General features: G+C 34.5%; 1 protein-coding gene across 1 annotated transcript; it reads left to right on the top strand.

The window, feature by feature from the left end:
- The first annotated feature begins 15418 nt into the window (after nucleotides 1-15418).
- Nucleotides 15419-17087, top strand: LOC143567327 (uncharacterized). Its single transcript, XM_077053779.1, has 3 exons — nucleotides 15419-15557; nucleotides 15674-15814; nucleotides 16676-17087. The coding sequence occupies exons 1-3, from the start codon at nucleotides 15492-15494 to the stop codon at nucleotides 16796-16798; spliced, it is 330 nt and encodes a 109-aa protein (XP_076909894.1). The 5' UTR covers nucleotides 15419-15491; the 3' UTR covers nucleotides 16799-17087.
- Nucleotides 17088-18654: the final 1567 nt, after the last annotated feature.

Raw genomic sequence — 18654 nt, forward strand, 5'->3', positions numbered from 1 at the left:
AATTATATAATATATAATAACAATAATAGGGAATTAGAAAATTCTTAATTTAATAAGCATAATGATTTGTTTCAGATTGTTTTGTTACCTTTATAATAAGCATATTGACTTGCACTCATCCCTTGTGGCAGATTAATACCTTGACCAAAACCAAAAAACAAACAACAATTGTTCACTTATATAATAATATAAGTGAACAAAAGGACAAACAACATGTAAAGATTGAACTGTAATTTATTAAAAAGAAAAACAAACGGGAGATTACCAGAATCAGAATCAGAATCAGAATCAGAATCAGAATCAGAATCAGTGGGAACCCCAAATAAAAGGCGCTCCGGTTCCTTTCTACCTATCAATTATAAATGGATAAAAGTGTTAAACAACATGATCAAATCAAAAAAATAAAAAGAATTTTACATGCCAACACAACCAGGGTTTACCAAGAACGGGTGCAGATTTTGGTTTAGCAAAAACACAGCGCTCGTGACTCCCACCTATTAGTTATCTATAAATAGTATCAACAAATAAGTAAATAAATAAGTATACAAATGATTCAGCAGAAGAGTAAAAGGATTTTAATTTAGTAAAAAAAGAAAAAGAAAAAGATTTTAGCCTAAGTTCTTAATAGCATGTCTTACAATCAGTGGATGTATTTAATTAACAAAACATGATAATATGTTTGAAACAAAAAAATAAAATCTACAAATGAATAACTATAATAAAGTAATATGTTTTGCAGCTAGCATGATCAGCTCAATCATTGATAAATGAAACTCATTACAAGAACAGAAGAGGTATAAAGAGTTGAGAAATCTTGAAACATTTCATTATATTGTTCTTCATATTAATGAAACACACTTATCATACACACAATAAAACAGCAATTCAATAGTCAATAAACCGAATCATAAGCACTCACTTATATATGTGAATAAAAAACAATTACCAGAATCAGAATCAGAATCAGAATCAGAATCAGAAGCGGCAGCAAATGCAGATGCAGAGACAACGGGATCCGCAAATAGAAGTTCCTGTTTACCTGTTAATAATCATAATAAATAGATAAAAGTGTTAAGACAGAAACAAAAAGATTTGTACAACCCACCCTAGCCGATAGAGTGAGCGTTTACATACCAACAGCAGTTTCAGGCTTAGATCAAGAACACAGTGCTTCGGAGTCTTCCTACTACCTATTGATTATAAATAACATGTTTTACAACCAGTGAATGTAGAAAAGGATCACAAGTTTTCGAAGTTCCTAGCTTTCGGGATATTTTAGAACTTCGTAAGTTTTCGAAGTTCCTAAAGGAAAAAAGCAAGAGTGTTCCACGCGGTGTGTGTTTGATTGCGACTTGGATTTTGTGGAAAAGGAGGAATGCATTAGTTCACAAGGGAAGTCTTATTCATCTTGTTAGTTTGATGGAGGAAATAAAGGTGTTAGCATTTCTTTGGATAAAAAGGAGGTTGTGGTTTCAATACTGTCTTTCTTGTTCTTTTGGCGGCGTTTTGGTGTTTGTGGTTGTAATGGTGTTTCTAGCGTCTTGCTAGTTTGATTAATAAAATTTTTGTTAGTCGTTCAAAAGAAAAAAGAAAACGATCAGATCGACTTACACTTCCTGACGCGACGGCTCTTCATCCTCCTCTTTACTAAGCTATTGAATACCTTGTCCTAAATTATTATTATTATTATTATTATTATTATTATTATTATTATTCAAAAAAACAACCAATCACACTATAGTAAATCAATCACTTACAAAGACATAACAAATAAAAAAACAAAAATATGGATGAATATACCATCTCTCCTGTCGAGTCGAGTCGATTCGATACGACCAACCTTCACAAATAAATAAGAAAAGGAATGTGTTTGTTTAGTTCTTATATATGATATGATTGGGATTGATTAGAATCGTGGCCCAATAACAATTGGCTTCTTATATTTTTGCTTATTTTACCCTTCAGGAAACTAGGAAAAAAAATAAATATTTGTTTTTTCGTAGTCTATAATCAATGTTCTGATACCAATCCGTCACCCCTCAACCGAATATGATAGATTGATTCCAAAGACATTCATTAGCATAACTGATTTCAATATATTAAATAGTATTGTTTTTCATTGGTAATGAAAATACAACTTGTCCATAACGAAACACAAATAATAACAAAATAATATAGCATAGTCTTGATTTTAGAATTTGGCGTGTATCTAAATCCACCCTAAATATTTTTCTTGCAACAATTCTTCAAACATTTCCTGCAACATTGTAAAACTATCCGCCAACACAAAAATGTTGGTGAGCATACAAGTTTGAATTTACATAGCATAATATAGAATAAATCTCAAATCCACATGACTAAATTATGTTTAGTTTTAGAATTCATACTAGCATGCATGACTACATTTCAAACCATAGATTAAGTACTAGCATATTCTTATTATCAACATAACAAGGTCGTAATAGAATACTTGACAAAGACCTCATACGAAAAGGCAGTGTGCGAATCCTATAACGTTATACATGTCAAGGGAGGCTTGCGAAGTTAATGAAAGTAGCATGTCAACTATTCTAGCATGTAGATTGAATAAATAAACATATAGATTTAACATGTATTAGAATTGAGTTTGCTTGAGTGAAAATAGAGTGTGTTTGAGTTTATGTGATTTTTTAATAACAATGTTACATCCCAGAGTTTAAAAGGGTTCGAGTATAACTCACGATTTGGCGATTTAAGATACGAAATGAAGGATTAAAGTCTTGAAAGTTTGAACACCGACGTCACCCTAAAAGGTAAACGGAAGTGTGTAAGCACGAATGGTAAAATTTGTCTATATATATATATATAGGGGAGGGATATTTTGAGAACCATGGTAAGTTTTAAGAACTTTAAGAACTCAATTTTAGACCACATATTTAATTAAATGATATGAAACATGTGGTTGAGATTAAATGTAATTAAAAAATGAAGCAGGGGAGAGAATAAATATTTTTGATAATTACACAAGTTTAAACGTTAGTTACACATGTGTAAAAAGTTGATTCGGTGTGTAAAAAAATAACGTAATTTTTTGTACATCACTTACACTTACGTATTATACATGTGTAAAAAAATTTCGAAAAAAAAAATTGTTACGTTGAGTTCTTTCGAGTTCTTAAAACTCAAAGTGGTTCTCAAAAGAAATCAATCCTATATATATATATACATGAGCCATAATAATTTAGTCAAGAATTTGTTATAGGTTTACCACTTCAACAACTCATCAAACGGTAACTTGCAGGGTTATGACATTTAGTATCAAGAGAGATTGGGTATAAACCACAAACTTATTAATTATGTTAGAATCAAGAGAGTTTTAATATAAACCACAAACTTTGTTAGGTATGTTAGAATCAAGAGAGGTTGAGTATAAACCACTTTGTTAGTTAGCAAGAGAATTTTGGGTATAAGCCACAAACTATGTTAGTTTATCAAGTATTGCATGGAATACCACTTCTACAAACCAAAATATGATTTGGAGGGTCTTGAACAAGAGTTGAATATTTTTTAGAATTTATTAATGGAAAATTTTAGAAACTAATATTAATCCATTTTCTTGTGTAAGGCTTGGTGGGTTTATGGTTGTAGAACTATTTTTCGCAACTTCACCATATAATCTTTCACTCACAATCAAGATGAAAAACTTTGATAAACAAAACATAAGATTGACAAGCATTTATAACTTTTGAACATTTTGAGAACTTAAGCTAAATGACATGAATATAGTTAATAGCTTAGTCTATTGTTACCAAAACACAAGATGGTTTGAAAGAAAATCAAGAACACGAATGAGTTTTGCTAAAATAACACCTTGAAATCTCTACATGGATTTTTCCACTAAAGTTCACATTTGTGAAACTTGGGGTAAGATCCTAGAGGATTAACAATGTGATTTTTAAGAAATAAGATGAAACTTTAAGAGTTTTGGCTTAAAACATGAGTTCTTACCAAGAAGATGAAGGTTGAATATTGGAGAATTTGATGATGAGGTTGATGATTTGGGAGGTGAAATGGAGTTATGGGGAAAATGTAGAGCATTCTCAATCCATTCTCCATCTCTATAATTACACTAAAAACATCATTTTTTCTCTCTCATTTTCAATTAAGTAATATTTTTTTATACTTTTATCATTACATTTTCTCTCTACTTCACTCACAACTACTTTCAAAAATATTAAAAAATTATAGAGGTGAACAATTTGTTTTTCCAAATTTAACCATGAACAGTAACATTTTCTTTCTCATTCTCTTACAACCACTTTTAACTATCTCTAAAAAATAGAGAACCCTCTCACGTAATTTGGAGAATCGGCTGGGAATGCTCTAATGAGTTAAATAGAAAGGTAATGGATATAAAGGGAATGGGGTTGGATTTTGGGGAGTGTAGGAGGTATTAAAAAGGTAATAAGAGGGGGAAAGAATGTGGAATCCGGGTTTGGAGCCAAAACAACAAACAAATTTCGTATTGAACTCATAAAGGTTTCACCTAAACAAAAGTAAAAGTCCAAAACATTCAAATATCAATAAAGGCTTCACTTGATCACCAATGACAGATTCTTGATGTTTAGAAATAAGCAATCTGTTTGGAAAAACTTGACTAAACACCCCCGCCCTGCTGTCAACCTGAATTCTAGTTGCAACTGATATCCACTGCTTGGCTTCATGACTGAACCTTAGAAGAACGACATGTGAGTCACCCTCGAGATCCTCTGCTAGCCTCATATAAAAAGACACGTTCACAGTGTCTTCGTCAGTTTGGGTAATGTGAAACGACTCAAACGCTCTGAGGCCTACCGGTAACAACATTAGTCGTGTCTCGGGGGAGAAAGTCTAAAACCGGACTCACCTTGTCAGGCCGGTACGCAGCCGTCAACCCATCTAGGTGAACCTGAACGTACCCATCACATTCACCTTCAACAATTCCCATTTGAACAACAAGTACCCCACGTTATTGTGATAAAAATACACTAAGTTTAGAAAATCTCTAGCTTCACTTTTTAAACGAGCTCGTAGGGAGTCCATCAACGGCTTGTTCTTCGTGTAGGAGACAACCGGGTTAAGACCACAGACACTTGTAAACATGTAATCAGGTATTGTTGGGACCATCATCGCCAGTGGGTGTTTCCACTCATCGTGCATGAACGTTGCGTTGCCGGCTTGACCAGCTATCGGATACAGAGGCCGGTTGTAATCGGAATGGTGGAATACATCATAAGCCATTCCTTTGTGAGGGTGAAAGAAAGCAATGATGTAGTGGTCGTCATCATGTGGATTAGCCGCTATTTTAGTGCCTCGAAACATTTCTTGATTGCCCCAATCGATCCGAAAATCGCAACTTGATTCGAGTCTTCATGCCCGTCCATAGATTGTAAGTGAAAAACTCGTGGTATGAGGATCCAAACAAGAGAACGCTTCTCCGAACGACAACAAAGAACGGCAGCAACGGCTAATCTTTGTCCTCATCATGCAATAAATGGCTGAAATCGACCGCGAATGACATTCGATCCGCACCCCTTTATTTAATGGCGGTAACCCGGTCACCTTCTTTTAGAGTCCTTGTGTGGTAGAAGTTCCACAACGATGTATCTGTTGTGCTGAATCTTCTGGCAAATTTGTCGCCTCTAATGAGGTCTTTAAACTGTTGGCACACAAGTTTAGCATTAGGGAGGCCCGCAAAGCCCGTTTTATAAACAACTTCCTTATAAGATCAAAAGGCAATATGTTAAGCTGACTTTCGTCCATGGTTAGCTGTTGAAAAGAATTGAACCAATCATCAGTTGGAGTCCAACTATAAATTGTAATAACGAGACGATCACAGCTAGGAATAGAAGACAAGCCAACAACGGGCAAATTAGGTATCGAAAAACATAACAAAATCAATCAATCAACCAACCAACTAAAAGACTAGAAACAAAATCATTGTGTTGATAACTTATTTTGAACAAGATTTAATAACATAAGATGTTTTCTATAAATAAATGATAGGACGTTATGCATCATCATAATCGTTCTAAAACGAACTCATAATCAAAAATCCGCATAATAACCTTAAACAATAATGCCAACTCCATCGCTGGAATGAAAACATACATCTCTTTTTAAGTAAAAGCAAGCTAATAACCTACGCAGTTAATGTGGAAAAATACTTGATATCGGTCAAGGACCGATATATGAGATATCGCAGTGAGATATCGGTAGTTTTAATATCATGTTAAATTCATATATATGACAATTTAACATTAATAACTCAGTGTAGTCTCCTACCATTAACAAATTAACCTTTTGCAAATTGCAAAACACTAACAATCGTAGCAAGTAAGAATTGATTTAAGACTTAAAACATTAACATTGAACTCTAAAAGTTGATAATTAAGACTTAAAACACTGATATCGGGAATATCGGTAATATATCGGTCAATATCGTTGAAATTATCGGTACCGATATTCTGATTTATATATCAACAAGGACTGATAACCAATATATCACTGATATATCGGTTATATATATGCGATATCGACTGCATAGCTAATAACAAACAAACAGACAGTAGATCCACACAATACAAAACAAAACAAAATCAAGCAAGCAAGCCTCTTATGAGCGAAATCAAAAGGTAATTTCACTTCAACTCACTATGGCTTACTTTGAACAGGAGTTTCATGTATAAAACACCAATCAAAAGGGTCAAAATGATAGCATATCTCATGATCAAAATATGACAACTACACCCAACACAATACAATACAATACAGGATGATATAGCTAATTATAAGCTCAACTAGAAACACAAATAACACATAATTGAGAGAAGAATCAGTAACCCACCATGTTGCTGCTGCAAACTTGGGGGTGGGTTTTGATGGATGGATGGACGAGAACCTGATGTGAGAACAAAGAACAAAATGATGATCAGAAATGAAAAGTAAAATGTGCAAAGAAACTATTTCTTTCTATCTTGATTCATACCCGATTTCAAGGATTCTCAGTATTGTCCAACTGATTTCACGGACCAATTTTCGTTTCTTAAACCATGAAATTTCTACTGATAATATCTATCTTTTTCTTTATATACGTGGGCTCATCTTACTTTTCAACAAGTTCATGAGCCCAACACACACAGGCTTAATAATAATAATAATAATAATAATAATAATAATAATAATAATAATAATAATGATAATACCTTTGTTTATTAAATTTTAACAAACATTGATAACTAATTAATAATAATAGACGCTAACAAAACGTCTCAAGCATTAACATAGAGACTTTACTAGTCCATGTATTAGATCAGATTTACGTAAAATGTTTAATTATTTTATTATATATTATTTGTCGACATATATAGAACTATACAAAGGGATGAACAAATGGTACCAGGTACTTTCCATATCAATTCCGCATCCACTTTACCTTTTTTTTTCTTTTTTTTTGAGATTTCGTACTGTAAGGCCCCGAACCCAGTAGCCCTACTTTAGCGTCGGATTTACTCATAAACACAGTTCTTCAAATCAGAGTTTATTAAAACTTTTCGCGGAATATAAAACATCAATCATTTGTTACAAAACGTTAAACCTTTTCTTTGATACCATAACACAAAACTTTATATTTAAAACATCTTTACTTCTTTCTTCAGATGCCAGCCGTTCAATCCATGCCGTGTGTCATCCTCATGCTAACTCTGTAATCAGCTCACCTGCGTGCATACTAAAAGTCAGCTACGCTGAGTGAGTTCTAGTTAATCGAACGCCATACAATACCTTATTACATACATACGTACTTAACCTCATAACTTTCTTTCATACACACATAAGTACTCATATCTTCATTCTTACTTACATACTTTCTTTCTTACTTACATACTTGCTACCATACATACATACATATCTACAATCACTAACCTCAGTCTACCGAGAGTACGTTCATAGTTCACCGTCTATACCTGTACTCAAGGTCGTGAACACGTACAAAGGTCCGCAGTCCTTACCTATGTTCACCCTTTATGGTACGTGCAAGGTCCGCAGTCCTTCCCTATACCATCCTACATCCACAACACGTACAAGGTCCACAGTCCTCCCCTATGTTGCAACCTAAACCATAGCTCGTACGAGGTCCGCAGTCCTCCCCTATGCTACCACAATACAACTACAGCACGTATAAGGTCCACAGTCCTTTCCTATGCTGATGCCTATCTATAATACGTATAAGGTCCGCAGTCCTTAACTACGTTGTCGTCTATTATCTGTAACACGTATAAGGCCCACCGTCCCTATCTACGTTTACATCTATCATCTACTTTACGTATAAGGCCCGCAGTCCTTAACTACGCCATCACCAGCCGAGTCTATGTCCGACAAAAGCTAGAGGGATTTGCCATCCTAACTTACTATGTCGAACGTAGAACTCACATACCATTCGTGTACCTGTATACACCTACTTCACATATACAATAATTACATCATAGCATAAGAACACCCTAGGCGTTCTTTACATCATTCATTTAACAACCATACCTCTTGTCGATACGTGCAATATCCGAAGATCGTTCACGCCCCGACAAGTATTCATTTGTAATGTTCATACATCTTCGATGTATAATATTTGTACCTTTATTTTTGACCTGACAGTACGCGCAATATCCGAAGATCGTTTGCGTACCGACAAGCAACCATTCATATCCATCACATATATCACATATGGCATACACTTATCACTTAGGATAAATGTATTAACAACACATCGAGTATGCACACAGCCCCGAAAACATAACACATAAATGGGGCTAGAAACTCACCTGAATACTGTTACGCTCTCCGTTAATAGTTATTCCCCTCTTGAGCTGTGCACGGCTAACTGTATAATATTTACACGTATCAATTAGCTACTACTACTTATGTTGCGTTTCTATCTTTATATGACCCACAACGAACGGGGGTCCGGGGGCAGCGCCCCTGGTAGCGGGGTTCTAGGGGCGGCAGCCCCTAGCGGGGTCCAAGGGGCAGAGCCCCTGGCTGGGGTTAAGCTGCCAGGTCAGCTTGGAAAAATTTTATTTTCGATAACTGCCTTAACACATTTTCCATTAGGTTTTTAATTTATTTTATAAACGAACTTGGCTTCAGGCGAAGTTAAACCTTAGGCGAACTTGGCTTCAGGCGAAGTTATGCCTTAGGCGAACTTGGCTTCAGGCGAAGTAAACCTTAGGCGAACTTGGCTTCAGGCGAAGTTATACCTTAGGCGAACTTGGCTTCAGGCGAAGTTAAACCTTAGGCGAACTTGGCTTCAGGCGAAGTTATACTTTAGGCGAACTTGGCTTCAGGCGAAGTTATACCTTAGGCGAACTTGGCCGTAGGCGAAGTTATACCTTAGGCGAAGTTACGCTTGAAGGCGAAGTTACGCTTGAAGGCGAAGTTCATCAGGCGAACTTGATCTTGCAGGCGAAGTTGTCGCGCTGCAGATCTGTTTGCCCATAACTCCTTCGTTTCTTAGCCAAATAACTCGATTTTGGTACCCACGGAACCGTATGATCGGCGCCTACAAACCCCAACCATCAAATCGGTCTAAAATCGACGTTTTAGGGGTCCGATTTGGGCAGTTGGGTTTCGGGTCCGGTTAACCCATCCAATCCTAACCATTTTCAGTAATAATAGCTTTGTTAGATTAGTTCTTACCTTACCAACTCAGATCTATCAACAAATCTCGGGTCTCGGCTTCGAATCTAGATCGGTTAGAATGTGTGTGTTTTGAGGGTGTAAGGAGTGTGTGTTAGGGAGTTTGGTGAGAAATGAGATATTTTGGGATTTTGGGGGTATTTATATCCCTGAAATCCCATTCTCATTTAACCTATCTCAATTAACCCAAGTCCATAACCCACTTCCATTACCCGACACTAGCCCGACCCATACCAACTCCTATTCTTTTATTTATTTCCTGATAACCCGAGTAAACTTCCCATCTATTAATAAGTAATATAATTAATATTACCTTTGAAATTTCGGGATGTTACACGTACGCTATCCGTATTTTACCCTTTTCTTTTTCCCCTTGGGTACCAGCACCAAGCTCATCCCTACAACTACACTCGTCTGATTCAGTCGCTTTAAAGAAAAACTACGGACCTAATGATCATGACCAAATAACATGGGTATACAAATGGTTATTGATTGTTTATTTGTGGTTATATATATATATATATATATATATATATATATATCAAGTGTGAGATTCTTCAAACCTGTAATATGGGTATGAAAAAAAAACAAATAAATACAAAGAAAATAAAACAAAGATAAAAGAAAAAGAAGAAAGAAAGAAAACATATTGAAGAAACATGAAACTAACATGAGGTAGGCTTAGCTTGATATCTCAATCGAGACTGGATAATCACTAATCTAGTCCCTGGTGGGCTCAGATTAATGTTCTCTGGTCTTCATGATGAAAGAACTCACACCTCGATCTTCTTCTCCGGCGTGCTCGAGACCTGCCATTGAAGGTGGGGGAAGTGGAGGTGACTGTTAAGAGTTTCCTCTTGTTTACAGACACAAAAATATGTTGGTGGCCAAGAGTATTTTTTAATGAGAGTAGAGACTCACTTATATAGAGAACCTCATGACCACCATCATGAAACCCTAATCTTATTGGGCCAAGCCTGGTTAGGGGTTACCTCCATAACCACCCAGTCCATTGAGTATTGGTTAGTATACAATAATAATGTATCCAATATGACATGTAACGTAATAAGTAACGATCGTATCTGGGGTTTAGTACCCTATCCCCACACATATGAAAATGAACTCAAAACAAGTAGTGACTATAGAAAAGTCCCTCTACAAATAATCGGGCTAACTTATTAACATGTAACAACTAGACTATATATAAGTAATTTATTTAAATGAAATTTTGTTGGCCGTTCAAAAAATAACAAAAAACCGTGAGAAGGACGGTGGGTAAAAATGGTCTTGTTGTACCTTACTCTCGTCTTCAAAAGGTCTGCTCTTTCTTTTTTGGGAGAGTTCTTTTTAGTTGAAAATTGGACTATTGCTTCAATAATACACCTTATTATTGACATGACACATTTATTGTCTAATAGAATGGATCCTTTTTGTTGCAAAAGGAAAATTATACGCCTCTCTTTTTATTCAATAATACTAAGGGCATGTTTGGGAGAGCCTTTCTTTTTTACTTTTTGGAGGGGCAAAATGTCCAAAATGTCACTCCAAAAGCACCTAAAAACTTCAATTTGGTGTTTTTAGTTGCTTTTGGAGGGGCATTTTGGACATTTTACCCCTCCAAAAAGCAAAAAAGAAAAGCTCACCCAAACACCCACTAACACCCAAAAATACCTATTTGACCCGTTACCCAAATCCATCCATTTTTTCACCTCTTAAATCTGAACTATGAGAAAGTTGGCCTGTCAACGAACCAAAACATTTGTTCCTCGTATTACATACTACTGTTAACAAAAGAGCATAAAACACGACCGGACAAGACAAGGTTAAAATTACATGATAGAGCAAGTGTAGTTAGTTAAAACGATGAAACCATATATACTGTAACTTTAAATTTCTATATTGATTTCACATATAAAATTGTTTTTAACCACCTATCCAATGAAACATATATCACCGACATTTACCTTTATGATAAAAACGACTTTTAACTAGTTATTGTTAACTTATAACAAGTTGGATACTTACGTGTTGTGGTTGCTCAAACTCTATTCACAAAAAAAAAAGAAAAAAAAAACCATAACGCCTCTGTCACTTACCTCGCCATAAACCCGAAAGAATCAAACCTATTTATGTAGCTGCCTTTAACCCGCAACGGAAACTAGGTCGGTTTGTTACGATACCATAAAAAACAACCGTGACACAAATTTTAAAGTTTGGTTGCTAAATTATAAAAGCCAAAAGTTTTGAAGTTGATTTTTACAAGTTTGGTAGTCAAAGTATAAAAATAAAAACAAAAACAAAAACGTTTAATTTGATATACGGTTGGTTTTCGTTAAAGAAAAAATACACACAAAAAAAACAAAATTCCATGAAACATTAGGGTGCTGCCAAATAGCATGTTTTTGTGCCACCAAAATTCTTACTTGTCTATCATATTGCACCCACGATGTTATAGGGATAATTATTTTGTAATAAGAACATTACCTTATATTTAAATATAAAGTTGTCATTCGTTAAAAAAAACAAGAAAGAATATATAAGAATGTTATCCTATCAAGTTATTCTATAAAGGCTAACAAAAATGAGAGGTGTGGGAAGCCATAAATAATTGATATATGTTAAGTGGGGACCAAAAGAAAAGGAGTATAAAGTTAATTGTACATATTTTCTCTCTTCACATGCAAATCACATGTTATTACCCCTATTATTTTAGAACGTCTATACCTTTTTCGTATGATATTTTTTTAAAGAAAATATTATCATAATAACAAGCGTTTTTTTATTTTTAATATGTGTATGAATTTTGTTATATAAAATTTAAAACTAAAATTACGTCATTGTGACTTTTCGCACACCATTGTGTCTTTTCCCTTATCATTGTGTCTTTTTTCGTCATTGTCTTTCTTCGTCATTGTGTCTTTCAACTCATCATTATGTTTTTTTAAAATACTAATAACACCGTTGTATAATAATAATATGTAAAAATAATAATAAAATAACTCCAAATTATCTAATACAGAAGACACAATGATTAATACATGTTACACAATAACTTGAAACGTAAAACACAATAGTGAATACGTATAACACAATGACATAAAACGTAAGACACATTGGTGAATACGTATAACAAAAAGACACAATGAACAACAAAATCAATCAATCAATCAAGCCCTTTATATCCCACCGCATAGCACGCTATCGGTAGGGTTAGGGGAGGGTGGGATGTAGGCAAGTCTTTCCTCTATCCGTGAGAATAGAGAGGCTGCTTCTAGAGAGACCCCCGGCTCATAAAGTTACATACAGGTAATCAGAGTAAACATACATCCTACAAGCAAAGACACTTAGCAATACATAGATAGCAAACTACCAAAAAAGCAAGGAATCTGTAACCTACTAAGAATAGGGCATAAGAATCAAAAAGCAGCATCAAACAAAATATATACATAAACAACAAGGAGCAAGGCTAGCCAACTAGACCCTAAATAGAAAGCTAAGCTAACTAGGTACCTTCCCCTAGAAGTCGCTAACCTTAATCCTACGTCTCCACGAATCTCTATCCTGGACCATGTCCTCAGATATGTGCAACTCTGTCAAGTCATGTCTAATTCTCTCATCCCAAGTCAATTTAGGCCTGCCTCCATCCCTCTTTCCTTCCACAATGAACAACAAAAAACACAATTAAAGAAACCCATAAATTTTTTATTTATTTTTATATAACAATATAATACTCATATTAAAGATAAAAAAAACGTTTATTATTATGGTGAATATTTTTTTAAAATGCCGTATGAAAAAGTTATGGACGTTTTAAAATGATGGAGGAATTAACATGTGCATTACATGTGGAGAGATAAAGTCAACAAGGGTGTGTTATTACGCTCATGCCTTTCCCATTAAATTTTATTTATTAAATTAATCTCAGTCATTCGAATCTAAGATCAATTGACTAAATTCTTTCTCACCCTTATCATTTTTATTGTGATTATTAAGTTTTTTTTAACCATTAAGTTTTTTTTAACAGATGTCCGATGGAAACAATTGGTGTGAAAGGTGAGACCGGTGGCAGCTATTTTCTCATGTGTGATTATTATCTTAAAAAGTTATGATGGAAACAATTGGCATGAAAGGTGGAACCGGTGACAACTATTTCCTCATGTGTGATTATTATCGTCCAACTGTAAAAATATGAGACTGTTAAAATCAATTTGCCAAACAAATAAGATTCGTTTTTTGAAGTAAAGGATAAAAACTAAAAGTAAAAAAAGAAACGAAATTTATAGTACAAATAATAAGAAGTCTAAAATATCAAATTTATAAATTTGAGAGAATTCTTTTATATACAACATTTGTTAATTTACCACATGTATTACATCGTCATCCAATTTAGACCAACTATGCTGGTTACTCTGGATAATGCAACATATGGTGTTTATGGGAAAAAATTGGACATTAAAAAACAAACCAACACTAGAAAAAGGTTGTTCTTGGCTCTTATTTATTGTCATAGCAAAGCATACGACAACCGAAAAGCCATCCATGAGTAGGGGTGTTCAAAACCAGATATCCGAATATTTTGGAAAGTGGATATCACTATCCGAAATTTCAGATATCTGTTCGGATAGTGAAACGGATATCCGAAAATGAAAAAAAATGAATAAATTAATAAATAAAACTCCTTAATATCTCTAATTTAATTTTGAAAAGTGTAAAGCACACAAATACACAATGGTTTCATCCCTGTTACAAAAGATCTTCAATAGAGCACCCAATAGCCTATCTCTACGACCATTAACCTTCGACCCTGTTGCCACGAACTACCGTCGTCCACCAATCCTACATCTTCCTATCTTTCATTTCAGATGTGTCGTCGCCTAAATAAGAAGAAACGAACCATGAGGTGATGGCGGAATGAAATGCGGGGCGTCTGGATCTAGTTTTTTTTCTTGTTATCTTGAGTTTTTTATTTAAGGTTTGGAAAAGAAAAGATTTTTTTTTATCATTCTTGAGCTTTTTTTAAAGGAAAAAAAAAGATAATGCAAAGAAAAGTAGAGTTCTTTTCCTCCTAAACTTTCCAACCAAATATGACTTGATTGTGAAGGAAAACTTTATAGTTCATTACAATATTACTAATTTATCATATCTCAACTCTCTTTTCCATGTTGGGTATGATGACATAATTGTAAAGTTACAATTTTTTCTCTATCTTTTCCTTCCAATCTAACTTAAGAATGTATTTAACACATTCTTTTCTTTTCTTTTATTATAACTCGAGAATGCCTTTTAAGTAGATAATTTCTTTTTATTTCTTTCCCTATCCAATCTTATCATTTCTTTTCCTTGTATTTTAAACTCGTAAAATGCAGAGGCTGAACTTCAAAATATATAGTTGATATTTATTGTATAATATTTATTTAAAACAATATTTCGGATAATCGGATATCTGAAATTTCGGATAGTTCGGATAATTCGGATTTTTTTGAACACCCTTATCCATGAATTTTCCCGAACAAATAAATTCATTTTTATATACATACAAACGAGCTTTACTTCCGATACAATAACAGACATAACTGAAGCTGAAACCGATTAAATTAACGTTAACTTACCAACTCAACAACCCTTGAATTTTACCAACGGCCCGGGTAAAGTAAAACACTAGTCTGTTAACGATGATGATCCAACCCGTTAAATAATATTATACCCAAAACATTATTTGTTACCCAAGTAATTAATCTATCTCATGATTCAATAACCCGAGATCAAAGCATCAACCATTAACCATGGCGGTCGAATCTGACAAAGTCCACAAAGACGTTCTCTCCGACGCTAGACAAGCTTGCTACAAGGTAATTAATTAGTCATTCATCACATTACATGTCATAATAATAATAATAATAATAATAATAATAATAATAATAATAATAATAATAATAATTCTAATTAATTGTTTTGAAATTAATAGGCTCGTGATGCGTTCTACGCGTGTCTAGAGAAAGAATCATCGAACAATAAGCCAACTGAGATTGCTGCTGTAGGTTTGCTCTATCCTCTTCAGTGTAAGAAGACCAGAGAGCTTTACGACAACTCTTGTCGCCGTACTTGGGTAATTTAAACAAACCCTAGCTTTTTATATTGCTTTCAAATTTGACTTACGAGAGCTCGAGCTCGGCTTGTTTAGTTTGTTATTGATTAATTAATTTATATACGTTAACAAGCTAAGCCTCGATTTTGACTTATGAGAGTTTGAGCTCGTCATTCATTTTATCAGTCTCGAGCTCGGGTTGTTTGTTATTTATTAATTAATTATATATAGAGTTTTAGTTATTTATATATATATATATATATATATTTTGAGAAAAACTTTAACAAGTCTAAGCTCGGTCCAAGCTTGTGTAGTACATTAAAAAAGCTAAAGCTCGGTTGTGTAGTGCGAAATTAATACACAAAAGTCCAAAAGAGTTAAAACTTTAAAATATGCTAGGCTCTTTAAGGCTCGGCGAGTCTAAACAAGCTTCCCATACAAGTCTTGAGCTCGGGCTGCATAACTAAAAGAGCTTTATCCGAGGTTTGGGCTCAGAAAAGCTCGGCTCCTTTCGAGCTTTTTATTGATCTGATCTCGAGTTGAGTTGCTTGTTATGTAGACCTTTAATTAATTGTAAATATATTGAGAGAAATCTTAAACGTGCCTAGACTCAAGCTCGAGCTCGGCCGTGCAGTGTGAAGTTAATACATAGAAGTTCAAAAGAGTTCAAATTTAAATATGTGCTAGGCTTGTTCATGCCCGTCGAGCTCAACAAATCAACAAGCCTGAGCGCTCTTCCCGTGCAAAGCTCGAGCTCGGGCTCGATAAGGGTCGGCTTGTGTCGAGCTTTTTATTGTTTTGATCTTGAGTAGCTCGTTTGCATCCTTATTTTGATGACTGTGTTACTGTTGATTGATGGAGAAATAATTGATGATGTATCAGGTGAAACATTTTGATAGGCAATATTGTGCAAAGAAGAGGGTTCAGAGGCTTTTAGATGATAATGAATCAAGAAGAGGCCCGATGTCGCTTCCACAGGCTTCTACCTTCAAATCCCCTAACTGACAGTATGATTTAATAATTAGGTTATGTTTGAATTTTTATTATGATTAATTTGGTTACTGGATTTGCATATGTAAAGTGATTAAAGATATGCATGACATTTAGTTCTATAATGATGATCATTGCTATGATGAATGATTTCTTCAAGTTAGGGTTATATGAGTACTGGTTACAATTGAATAAAGATAGGTGTATACAAACAAGTATACCAGTGGGATTGTTAGTGGTATGGTTTTCTTGATTTAGATCTTGTACATTTTAGTTGTTTACTTTTCTGGTTTGTAATGTAGACGCGTGCAGAAAATCGAAACAGATTTGCTACTGATGATTTGATGGTGAATGTGTGCGAATATGAAGTAAAGTAGCATAAGCTTTTCTAGATTATTGATTATCAAACCGAATTGAACCCGTCATGAAAACTGAAAACCTAACATTTTAAAAAACCTAGAAACCGAGTTTTTGGTTTCTGGTTCGGTTTGAGTCTAAACTCGACCTATAGGCGACCCAGGTAAAGGGCGACTAGTTTTGTGGGGTTGTTCTATGTATTAAGTCGGTTTAGAGTTTAAGCTAGTTGTACTCGATGACCCGGTTTATATTTATGCCTCTTGTATAGTTGTTTTATATTTAACCCGCAGGACATGTTGACATGTTTCATCTTTATAGTTGTTTTATATTTAAGTGGATTTTTTGATCTGTTATGTATTTATAATCTTATTGCAAACTAACTCACTAGGCTAGTTAACTAGTTTTCGTTTTTAGATGTATCTGTCGTGCTTTTGTGTTCGATCTGTTGACCCGTTATAGACTCCGTCACTGTTTCATTATACAAAGTAACAAGATTGTGCGGATAGCCCGTGGCTTGAATTTTATTTGAAAATAAAATCCTGTTCAAAATCAGGTCAGTTTGTAATCGAGTGGAGCTTGACCACAGATTAGCTTACTCATTGGCCCGCTTGAGTATTTTCGGTTGATTCATTATTAATGATATATGCATGTGTGTTTGCTGAAATACAAGCCCAGCTAACCACAAGCCTTCAAAACGAAAATCTTCTACCCACCTGCCCAACAAATCATCATCCAGTTCGTCTCGGTGAACAATGACCACAATCTTTTCTTCCTCTTCTCTGACCCCCAACGACCACAACCGATTCTCCTTGAACATCTTTCCCGTGAACAGCCAGTTTCCGTTGAAATACGTGGTTGTATTTTATCTTATTTTAATGTTAACCCGGCTGATAATGCCACTAGCCAACTCAGTTTGTAAACGATGGAGTGCAAGCTTAAGTTTGTAGATCGGTTGAAGATTTGGAGCCGAGCCAGGATGTTTAAATTTCGAGCTAAGCTCGAGCTCAAGCAGACCATGACTCATCTTCATTTGACCCGTGAACCCAACAAAGGCCATGTTATTTAGTGCATCCCAGTTCTTTTGTGGGCCTTAAGCTGCAACGCATAAGCTTGTTTTTTCTTTGGGCCTTTAAAATCCAATAACGTTTTTTAGGAAAGATATAGTTTGAATCTTTTCAAACTTTTAAACTAAAAAGGATAAAATGGACCAAACTTTTTAATCCGTTTGTAAACTATTTTTCAAAAACGAACATATTAAAGTCGAACTGATTCACTAATGGAACTGGTTAAAACCAATCGAGGTCATGAATAGTTAAAAGATTTACAGTAATTGGAAATAATAAATTACTACAAGTTAATTAGGAAAAGAAGCTTTAAGAAACATAATGAACATGTACTATTATTATCCTTTGAAACCGAAGTAAAAATAAAGCATCTCATAGTTATATAGTATTAAGGTGTAATAAATATAAATTTATTAAATATTTTATTTACGTAACTAACATACTCAGGTG

The sequence above is a fragment of the Bidens hawaiensis genome, unplaced genomic scaffold (assembly GCF_021521415.1).
Source record: "Bidens hawaiensis isolate Kalapana, Puna unplaced genomic scaffold, B.hawaiensis_p1.1 tig00001236_1, whole genome shotgun sequence".
NCBI lineage: Eukaryota > Viridiplantae > Streptophyta > Magnoliopsida > Asterales > Asteraceae > Bidens > Bidens hawaiensis.